The sequence below is a fragment of the Xyrauchen texanus genome, chromosome 5, assembly GCF_025860055.1.
Source record: "Xyrauchen texanus isolate HMW12.3.18 chromosome 5, RBS_HiC_50CHRs, whole genome shotgun sequence".
NCBI classification, from domain to species: domain Eukaryota; kingdom Metazoa; phylum Chordata; class Actinopteri; order Cypriniformes; family Catostomidae; genus Xyrauchen; species Xyrauchen texanus.
The window spans coordinates 40,594,049-40,605,886 of record NC_068280.1 but is presented as its reverse complement, the minus strand read 5'-3'; the positions used below and the strand labels follow the sequence as shown (position 1 = coordinate 40,605,886).

At 39.0% G+C, this 11,838-nt stretch overlaps 1 protein-coding gene across 5 annotated transcripts in view; it reads right to left on the bottom strand.

The window, feature by feature from the left end:
• Positions 1-2,082: 2,082 nt before the first annotated feature.
• Positions 2,083-11,838, bottom strand: part of LOC127644274 (ETS-related transcription factor Elf-2-like) — a 42,180-nt gene continuing 32,424 nt past the window's right edge. For 4 of the 5 annotated variants that reach the window (XM_052127385.1, XM_052127386.1, XM_052127387.1 and 1 more), the window contains exons 4-9: positions 6,659-6,772; positions 6,358-6,534; positions 6,191-6,271; positions 5,528-5,717; positions 4,386-4,742; positions 2,083-4,239 (exon numbers count right to left, since the gene is read on the bottom strand). In XM_052127385.1, coding sequence (XP_051983345.1) covers positions 3,510-4,239; positions 4,386-4,742; positions 5,528-5,717; positions 6,191-6,271; positions 6,358-6,534; positions 6,659-6,772 — 1,649 coding nt within the window. In that variant the 3' untranslated portion in view covers positions 2,083-3,509. Of the gene's footprint in view, positions 4,240-4,385; positions 4,743-5,527; positions 5,718-6,190; positions 6,272-6,357; positions 6,535-6,658; positions 6,773-11,216; positions 11,347-11,838 lie in introns of those variants that run through there. The other variant, XM_052127389.1, reaches the window with a different exon arrangement.

Here is an 11,838-nt window from a genome sequence, read left to right as displayed (position 1 = left end):
ATATATATATTGGCTGATAGATTGGCTGATTAGACATGGCTGATAGATTGGCTGATTAGACATGGCTGATAGATTGGCTGATTAGACAATCACATGAATAAGTAGGTGTAAATGTGTTCCTAAATTATGTGGTAAGTTAGAGAGTGTATATTTACACTGGCGGCCAAAAGTTTGGAATAATGTACAGATTTTGCTCTTATGGAAAGAAATTGGTACTTCTATTCACTAAAGCAGCATTCAACTAATCACAATATATAGTCAGGACATTAATAATGTGAAAAATTACTATTACAATTTGAAAAAAAAAAATGTAACTACTTCTAAGGGTTCTCATCAAAAAATCCTCCATGTGCAGCACTGACCGCTTTGCAGATTCTTGGCATTCTAGCTGTCAGTTTGTCCAGATACTCGGGTGACATTTCACCCCACACTTCCTGTAGCACTTGCTATAGATGTCTTGTCAGGCACTTCTCACGCAACTTAGTCTAGCTGATCCCACAAAAGCTCAATGGGGTTAAGATCCATAATGCTCTTTTCCAAATACCTGTTGTTCAATGTTTGCGTTTCTTGGCCCACTCAAACCTTTTCTTTTTGTTTTTCTATTGCAAAAGTGGCTTTTTCTTTGCAATTCTTCCCCTAAGGCCTGCACCCAGAGTCTTTTTGACAGATGTACAGGAAACTGGTGTTGAGCGGGTATAATTCAATGAAGCTGTCAGCCGAGTACATGTGAGGTGTCTTTCTCAAACTAGAGACTCTGATGTACATATCCTCTTGTTTAATTGTACATATGGGCCTTCCACATTTCTTTCTGTCCTTGTTATTGCCATTTGTCCTTTGTCTTTGTAGAATGTAGTGTACACCTTAGTGTGGCAACTCAAAAACAAACACAAAGACAATGTTAGGCTTCATTTAATGAACCAAATAGCTTTCGACTGTGTTTGATATATAACCGATGGAGTGCGTACTCCAGGTAGGGAATGAGGTTTTGTCCCAAGTGAAGGAGTTCAAGTACCTCGGGGTCTTGTTCACGAGTGAGGGAACAATGGAGCGGGAGGTTGGCCGGAGAATCGGGGCAGCGGGGGCGGTATTGCACTCGCTCTATCGCACCGTTGTCACGAAAAGAGAGCTGAGCCGAAAGGCAAAGCTCTCGATCTACCGGTCAATTTTTGTTCCTACCCTCACCTATGGTCATGAAGGTTGGGTCATGACCGGCCGAAATGGGCTTCCTCAGAAGGGTGGCGGGCTTCTCCCTTAGAGATAGGGTGAGGAGCTCAGTCATCCGTGAGGAGCTCGGAGTAGAGCCGCTGCTCCTTTGCGTCGAAAGGAGTCAGTTGAGGTGGTTTGGGCATCTGGTAAGGATGCCCCCTGGCCGCCTCCCTAGGGAGGTGTTTCAGGCACGTCCAGCTGGGACGAGGCTTCGGGGAAGACCCAGGACTAGGTGGAGAGATTACATCTCCACACTGGAAAGATTACATCTCCACACTGGCCTGGGAATGCCTCGGGGTCCCCCAGTCAGAGCTGGTTAATGTGGCTCGGGATAGGGAAGTTTGGGGCCCCCTGCTGGAGCAGCTGCCCCCGCGACCCGACTTCGGATAAGCGGTTGAAGATGGATGGATGTGTTTGATATAATGGCAAGTGATATTCTAGTACCAAATTAGCATTTTAGCATGATTAATCAAGGATAAGGTGTTGGAGTGATGGCTGCTGGAAATGGGGCCGGTCTAGATTTGATCAAAAATTACTTTCAAGTAGTGATGCTGTTTTTTTTAAATCAGTAATGTCCTGACTATACTTTGTTACCAGTTGAATGCCACTTTGGTAAATTAAAGTACCAATTTCCGTCTGAAACAGCCAAATCTGTACATTATTCCAAATGTTTTTTGCTTTTAACTATTTGATTTGTTCTGATTGGGTTTTTAAAAATCTTGGCTCTCAGCAAGTCATGTTGTGGATTGTGACCAGCCCTAATATCAACTGGCAGAGGGAACTTCATGTGATATCATCTTTAAGTAGGTTAGGGCTTTGTGATCAACCTTCATTTTGTTGCTTTGCATGATATAAAAAGTGGGTAGACTCAAAAACCATGCCAGCATCCTATGGAGAGAACTTATTTATTGGACTTTTTGCTTTTAAAGGACAGTAGAGTGTAGACAGGAAATTAGACCCGATAGGGCCTAGTAGACTCAAACCTGGGTCCCCATGAGCAAATAGCTCTTATTTGTCCTGAGCATCTGCACCTTTTGTTAGTCTCCTGAGACTATGAGAACCAACCAGGCTTCAAAGATGTGAAAACTTAAGCATTATGTAGGAAAATAAAAAACAACACCACTGCTCAAATTCATGACAGTTTTTATATTGGAGTAAAATCTACTTGAATACACATTTAAACAAGAGTATAACAAAATAGAACATACTTAATGTTGAATATACAAACTAGATTATTTTTGAAGACAAACATGTTCTCCCTATTTAAAGACAAATAAAATGCGAATCGCAAAAGAAAAATGCGCAAGAAACGTTTGTACTTGCAATGAGGATGCACGCTGCTGATTGACCTTTTTCTTAAACTGTACTGCAGTGCAAACAAATTGTCATTAATAACTGGCATTATTCAAGACGTCCAGTCTCATATAGTAGACATGGACTTGATTATACCACTGACTCAAACCCCATTTCTTTCATCTATCCAGGATTAGATAATAGAAGTTTGTTTGCCAACAATACTGTGCTTGGTACAAGGTGTGGGGAAATAAAAAAAAACATGAGCTTAACACAAAAGCTTAATAAGTTTGACTTAGAAAAAGAAAAACAAGAACAAAAATTAAACTGTTCTAAGGCTGCATTGTTTATACATTCGGTAAACTGTATAATTCATATATCCAAAGTAATTTTTCTTCTCTTAGAAGAGGCAGAGGGAAAGTCGATTTTGAAGTTCCTATAAAACAGCCACACACGGAAGTGTGATCGTCAAAAGAAATAGCAGGTTTTCCCTTGCAATTGTAACATAAAATAAAAAACACTATACAATTAGAAATACTTGAATTTATCCTCCCTCAAAAGGTCACCTTTGCTTTTCAACTCAACTACTTCTCGACTACTCACACTTTAGTGTTGTTAAACGCTTGTTAGTGTCAGTTGATTTAAAAAATAATTAAAAAAGTATGCAGAGAATGTACACTGTAGTGTTCTTTACATTGGTCCCCTTAAAAACTTGTAATTGAAATGATGGATATCCAGTAATTGTTTGATGTGTATGTAGATTTTATCCACATGATGTAAGAATTGTGGCACTGATGCAGGCTCATGCCACATTGCTTTTTGTGTCTTTGCGTGATGTGTCAAATATGAAACCACATTTGAACTCTGAAACTGTACAAGTCAACAGAAATCTTCAATAAGGTCATGTTGCCAAACATTAGTTAAAAAAAATATTATTGAATAGTATCTGTGGATGGTGTCTGATTGTGTGCATTTCTTATTGGTAATGAATGACAAATCTGCTTTATTCTTCAGCTTTCCGGTGCTTCAGACTGTGGTTTTGAATCCTCCTCTACCACCTCTATTACTTCCTGTATTGGATTGTCCTGCTCAAGTCTCATCTGGACCATGATCACTTGTTCTGAAGTATTGTATGTTTTTGAGTCAGAGTTTTGGACTGTGTTCTGTTGAATCTGGAACTGAACTGGGACCGACATCGGATTCTGGACAGAAACTGAAGCAGGTACCGTGACCTGCGTTGGGGTCTGGATTGAAACTGGATTGGACGCAGTCTGAACAGAGATTGGGAGTTGCGCTTGCATCTGCATTGAAATCGGGACCTGTGTTTTTGCCTGAGCTGGACTCTGCTGGGCTGGCATTGCCAGCCGGACCACCTGCGTTCCTGGTGCAATAGACATGGGTGTGATGGCCCGGACGGCAAGGGGAGTACCCAACAGATTGATTCCCGTAGGGGTGCCAGGTCTGGCCTGTAGCTGGCACTGCGCAAGATGGGTAGCGGGGATAGTGATTATTTTGGCGAGCTGGACTGTGATCTTATCACCGTTCTCTGCCGTGGCAGGCACCATCGTTGGCATGGTCTGGAACAAGACTTTGGGTGCATTTGTACCAGGTCCTGTGCCAGTGTTGGTGGGTGCTGTGGTGAAAAGTGAAGGGTTTGCAGACTGCACAGCGACCGTGGAGATCTTCTGACCCAAGGAGTTCGTCATGACAACCGGCACTTGCATAGCAACCCGCACAGTCCTGTGCAAATTGACAACATGTTTTTTTAGAGACATTATCTTTAAACAACCACATTTAATTCTAAAAATAAAAAATGTAACTAATTTATCAATTATCTTTATCTACTTGCATCCAATAAATTAAATCATTTAATCCACTTTGGTTACCTGGGAGCATTGGCATTAGGGATGAGGGTGGCACGGGATGGCTGTGATGAATCTGTTGTCGTTGAGATCGTTACTATGCGTTGAACAGGAGTTGCCGTGAGTGGAGCTTTAGGAGAACCCGGGTGGACCACAGTCCTACCGCCCCCTCTCAAGATGGCAGGGGTTTTGGAGAAGTCAGCTGTCAACAGAGATTCAGAAGAGGGAGGGACACGCTCGTAGGTCTTTTCTCCGCTCAGGTCATCACCAGGGTCACACTTATCGTCATCAATGATGATAATGTCTTTAGGCATTTCCTTAAACTGGTACACCAACCTCTGACCTTCTACTTTGGCTAAGATACCTCTCTGATAGTAGTACCTGAGAAAGAAACATGCGTTAAATACAATTTTAAATATGGAGAAGTTGTAGTCCTGGATGCTGATTGGTCAATACAGTGTTTCAGCCATGTTAACATGATGTAGTAACAGTTCAAAACAAGTCAAAACACCTGTTCACCTTACAGGTGAACGACCCTTAGCGATCCTGGTATACATCTTCAAGTCAAAAGATGGCACTTAAATTTGTGACCTTAATTTTTGTTTAACGTAGTAACTGTTTTATAGAAGCAATAAGACGCTTGAGGCTGTTCTATATTGTGTATATAGTCACAGCTGAAGGGGTAACAGGTACTCTGCTGCATGTTGCGCATAATAACACCCTTCAGCCATGACTATATTCACAATATAGCACAACCTTATTGCTTATTTTTTGCCTCCAAAAAAATATATAGTTTAAGTTTAGAAGAAAAAAAGTGCTCTCTCACTGCACTTATAACAAAAGTATGTAATTACTTGAATTGCAAAAATACAGTTTTCAAAACAGCTCTCTTAATACCCCAATTGGTAAAACAAAGAGACAATCTTGCCCAGTGAGTCAGTGTTATTGTGTTTGTATAGACAGGTCGGTCAAAACAAACAGGATGAATTTTCATAGCGCTACAGAGACTGTGCTTACAGTTTTCAAGAAAATTAACCTATGAATGGCTATACCTATATTTACAGTCTCTGCATATTAAGCTTGAATCGAAGAAAGTATTTTAACACAATAAAGTTACATACTTTAGCTTTAACATAAACATAGTAAACTTCTAAGTTGTCTGTCACCTGAGCGCTCTGCCCATGGTTTCATAGTTCATGTCTGGTTTGTTCTTGTGTTTTCCCCAGAGTTTTGACACAGCTTTAGAGTCCACCAGTTTAAAGATGCCCTTCTCTCTCTGTGTCCACTTAATATATCTGGGACAGGTGTTCTTATCCTGCAGTAGGTCCAACAGGAACTCCCATAGGTAAGTACTTCCTGTAAGAAAACAGCATAGGTATAACATTCAGCAAAATCAATGTAATACATGCTAAATAATGGTGCATAGTTACTATAATTGAGTTTCCAAGTTGTAAAAACAAATCATGTCTTTAACAAATTGGTAATTACTTAAATTTTATGAAAGCTCCATATTCTCACTTGAGAGTTGAGATCATATTAAAACTAAAAAGAAGACCAAAATGGCAGCAGTTTCAAGAGTTAAAGCTTGACAGGGAGCTAAGCGTTACCATTTAATATATCATTTTAAAACAGTCAATGTTACCTTATGTGCCTAGTTTAATAATTTGCTAAATAATCTTTATTAATTCACCTATATGTTACATATCAACAAGACTGCACATAGATCCATTTTGGCAATATGACATAACGCTAATTCCCATGAGACATGAACACAGCATAAGGGACAAAATGTTAAAAGATATACACAGCAGTGAACATGTAGGACATACCTTTCCCTTCTCTAGACTTTTTCTTGATGCCTTGATCAGGTGATCCATTTGAAATGTGATGGGGTTTGGGTTTCCGCCCAGCTGAAAGGATGAAACCAAAAAAATAACAATTAACTGAAGTTGTAGACCACAATAAATCTATGAATACATCTATGACATGTTCTCACATTTTCTTCTCTTGGTGGGTTCTGTCTCCATCACCTCAGGATCCTGTATAACAGTAACCATCTCCATAGGCTCTGAATCCTCTGTGCTGACCTCCACCACAGTCTCTGTCAGCACGTCAGGTCGCATGGCAGCGTGCAAGAACTCAGAGGTGTTGACACACGGAGGCACAAACACTTCTACACACCAGAAACATACAAATATTTTTTAGAAAAGTCAGTTTTCAGTCAATTTGGATGTTGAATGGTCTTGTTTTATGACGTTAAAGCTGTAAATGGAGGAGGAAGAGAAAGCAGTGCTCACCTGGGCTCCAGTCGCCACGTAAACTGGAGGGAGAGTCCATGTGTAAAAGAGCTTCAGCAGCCTCAATGGTTTTATCTGAGCACTGCACATTAGAGCCATGAACTGAAGCTTCCACTACAATTGAGAAAACACACAAACTGTGTTAATATTTTTTGTGAACTTTTAGAAACTTTTCAGGTGCATATTATGAATCAAAATTGTATCATCAGCCTTCTGCATCATAATTTAACAGAATTAAGTGTTGTGATTTTTTTTTATATAGAGAGACACTTACAACATAAATTTCAATACAACATACTGGTAACAAATTTGTAAATTGTGACAAAGCTTTTACACACCTCAGTCTAATAGTGTCTAGCTCAATTAAATAATTGAAACCATTTAACATGCAAGGTACGTTAATGCATATTTAAACAAATGCAACCTTCAATTTAGACTAAAGGTACAAAAGCATTCTCAAATGTAATGTTTTTACACTGCACAACCAATAGAGGATGCTATTGGGTAAAAAAAAAAAACTCCGCATCCGTGGCTACCCAAAAATTATTATATCTAGGGCAATTGGAGTAATTTTTTTGTCTAGTACTACAACACACACACACACACACACACACACACACACACACACACACACACACACACACACACACACACACACCAAGTAATCAATTACTTGATATTTAGAATTTAAAGTCAACCTTAAACCATTGAACCTGTTTTTCTAATGAAAAAAATTCACACAACATCATCTAGATCCACAAACGACAATAGGAATGACAGAATTAAAATTTGTGTGTTCTTTTAACAACATTATGATCATACAATATTGTAATGGCAAGATTGAGGTGAGAGAAGCATTTTCATTGTTGCCCACCACTGGCAAAGGCACAAAGGAGAGTCAAATTGCAATATTAGTTTACTAGTTATATATTTGGAAGCTGAACAAGTACTCAATTAATAGATTACTTGTGCACATCCCTAATCTAAACTGAACAGGTTGAATCTAGGGGTCAGTGATTAATAGAAAATAGATTAATTGACGTTAACAATTTGATCGATTAAGCTTATCAATTGTTCTGCAATCATGACAGCAGACATTGATAACGCCGTCTATACAGTCACCAGCCGCTAGAGGGCACTTGGCACTGCATATCATGTCTTCTCCGGTTCAAGGAAGAGTCGTTAAAAGAGGCACAGATCAGAGATAAAGCGTACTCAATGTAAAGTGTTGGTGTGTTTCTCTATAAATTAACTTTTGTTTTCTGCACACACCACACAACATGACAAAAAGCACAGTTGAGCTCCCTGTTTCATCCCAACCTACAATTACATCATCGCTAGGAAAGCACATTCAGGTGACATCTCACCATAACCAGAGAAGCGGTATTTTATGTTATTTACTTTCCATAAAAAATCAATCCAAAAGGTCCGAAATATTCCACGATCCTCAATGTGATGTTTTAATATACTCAAACATGTATACAAGTTATATATCTTCAGATATTTATAACAGTAATTAATCAATTCACAAATTTGTACTAAACATAACCTAAATGTATTCAAATACACTGAACTAAGAGTATTTTAAGAAAATGCCAATACTTGCATTTCTTAAGGTTATTTATTTTATATATATATATATATATATATATATAAAAACAGTAAGCTAAAAGTACATATTATTTGGAGTCCTCCCCGTGCGTTTTGTGATATTAACGTTAACAATCGATTGTTAATTTCCACAACGTTAGATTATGAAAATGTCTGTAATTTGACATCCCTAGCTGAATCCCATGTGTGAAGAATGTGTTTTGGCATGGGTGACGAGAGAAAAATTGTGCATTAAAAGTGTAGTGATAGCAGATTGCGAAATCAAAAGGAAGCTCACAGAAAAACTGTATATTAAAAATGAATAAATAGCGAGACTTTTTAAATAACTGCCTTTAGGCTTGTTTATTGACAACCACCATATGTGATTGACATTTTCATATTGTACTTACAGTTCTACACTTCTCATTCATAAACAAGCTACCTGACAGCTGACATATTCAACCACCAACAGGCAGCATTGACTGCAGAAGCCCTCCGAGAATTGGTCTTTTTACACAGACCTCCTGTGAATTAATAGGCCTCTCAAAATAACCAACATAAACAAGTGTAAGCACAACAGTAGCCTATTATTCAAATGTTGCAAATGCACATTTGAGAAACAGAGAATGTGATTCCCAACAAAGGAGTTAATTATTCTCTCTCAGAACTATTCAGGATAGGTTATGCCACTGAATGTGCATTTGTAAATTCATCTACTGATGCGTAGCTTTAATAACACCTCTTTGCAAGAAAAAAGTGTCTCACATGAAGCAGTGTGGTACTGAAGATGTCGCCTAGTACAGTAACCACCCCACCAGACTCTATCCGAATCAATGGTAGTAGCCTTGTTATTATGGATCAGGGCTCTTATGTTCAAGGTGAAACCCATGAACTGCTGAGATCCTGCATTTTCAAATTGTCAAGAAACTTTGTGGAGGTTCTTATTCAGCAACAGGTGCTGAGGGACTGATCTCAGACAAGCAATTCAAACATATAGGCAGATCATCCTCATCGCTACAGCACTGTCTGTTTGAAGAACATTCGCAGTCACTAGCACCTGTGCCAGTCTATCCAAGCTGTCAATGCACTTCTATTACAACCTGACCCTGCCCATGTTTGGGTAAGTGTGTCCATTGCTGCACACAGGGGCTATCTTTAGGCAGTGTCAGTCATAAACACATACACATGGTGTCCTCTAGAATGAGTGACCCGGCCCGCATTGACTCCTGTATAATTAGAAATCTGCCCTTGGATTCAGGATACAAATCTAAAGCTATATCTAAAAATGCAACAGTTTTGCATACAGACAAGATTGAAAAGAGTGATTCATTGAAATCATTGAAATATGATTCATTTCAATGATAAAAATGTTTTTGAATGTTTTAAAACAAGCATTAATGCTTAAGGAATTGTGTTTAAGCATTTCACATTATTGTCTCTGAAGTCTTACAAATCTTTTAAATACAGTTAAGGGACCTGCTAAGATTTGAATAAACTTCGAGACCCATTAACTTTTATTTTGTATAGTATATTCAATTTAGAAATATCAAATCTTACAAATAATAAATTAATTCAAAAACTGAAGCCAAAACCTAAAAAAAAGCAGACTGCGCAACGTCTATATAAACCTTGAATAAATGTGTACTTGAATGTTGAAAAAATAACAAAATACTACAGCAAGTGTTAAATGGCTGAACCAATCACGGTCTTATTCCCTCAAATATAAAATACATTTAACAATAACTCGTTAAATAAATCGTTTTCAATTGAATACGGTGGTACTATTTGCGGTCACTAAAATAGCGGTCCAGAGTAAAGTAGTGCTGTTCCTCTTCACTTCCGTGTTTACAGTCGTCAGTGATTTCCCTCCAGTTCTTTCTGAAGACGCTCTCGGAGCTTCCTGCCACTCAATCACCGCCCTGAATCTGATTGGCCGCCCGTCTTATCAACGCCCCAAGAAACGAACATATCGATTGGCCTGGTGTAAGATTTCGAACAGGGCGCGAATCCTATTGGACGACAACTGCTGTCACTCAAAGTTCAGACCGCCTTGTGGAATAACAATGCTTCCGCCATCAAATTAGCCATAAAATCTAAATATTCTCCGTGAAAAAGTCAAAATCTCGACTCGACACTTCTACAGCAAAGTCCCTTCAAATTTATGACAAATAATGTAATGTCTAAAAGCAAGAATTAAGCATTGTATGTTGCTCACAGATGTAAGTGAGAAAAGCACGCTAAAATGTGAGTGCAGAAAGAAGAGCGACCACGCTTAGATAACGGGACATCTGCGACATACAAACATTGTTTTATTACACAAACTCGGTGCTTTTGTTTAACGCTGTATAAGAACCAAGACGTCAATGTACAATAAGTTTTTTGCTCCGCGTGTATTTTTATTTCTCCAAAATATACCACATTTCCTTTGAGGACGAGACATCAAAATAAACCTTACCAAACGCAAAGCGCACAGACATATTTTTTATTAAGGAATACAACACACTAATATATAAACTACATTTCACGTTTTAGTAAGTCGTATTAAGACGCCATAAAAATAAAACTCAGTGCCCTTCCGACTTCAGACAGCGTGGCAAAGACGTAGGAAAGACAACATCTCTCCCACTTCCTGGTTTCAGAGCAGCGCACCACCTCCAGAGAAACCCGTTATTTTAACACACCACAATTTCTACTCCTTCAGCGCAGTGCAAACTCAACGCGATGCATGCTGAGCACACATAACGCAACATGCACACTTCAACGCTACTTTTCAACACTCTTAGAAAGCAGATAAGAAAATTAGGCAACGCCATGCAGGTTGCCAACCAAGGTGATCACTTCCTGAAATGCCCTCCATTACTTTACAATACAACTTCACGGATATTAGCGCTGCGGAGCGAGCAGTGCTCTGTTACTTCCAAAACAAGCCCGCACTGACGTGGTTAAAAATGCGGTTTTATATTTTTACCTGCTCGGATAAGTAAATCAAGCTGGTTAGCGGATCTCTCATGCAGCGACGTCGCCATATTTCATCCAGAGGTGCAGATTCACATTGACTCGCATTGAAAGCGTTAAGAGACGCACGACTCGCAGATCACTCCGCCTCCACAGGAAATCTCCACAAATTCAGCAGCACGCCCCGAGCGCGCACAGATCCTTCCGCGCAAAACACAGGAAATCCTCCGCGCTCAACGCGCTACGTACAATTTACGTCATGAACAGACGAGAGATTTCCCTCAACCAATGAATTCCTCTTTTTTTTGTATCGCTTTTTCATATTATGAACATCCAATGTAGAGTTTAAGCAATTACACAATTAAACACATGTGTTCTCCACATAGGTAAAACTGCATCCGATACTTTGTGAATTAATTTAGTGAAACTAATGGTTGTAAATACAAGCCAATAAGCCATTTTAATTTACCGTTTCATCTGCAGAGCCATCTGTAGAAATCTCACCCTATTGAAATTTAATCATTTTCAAATGAAAATACCGGAAATATTTCTAGACTAATAATTTGGTAGAATATGAATTATCTTTTGAACTAACATTCTGTGCTATACTTCATAAAATGTCCACAAGAGAGCAG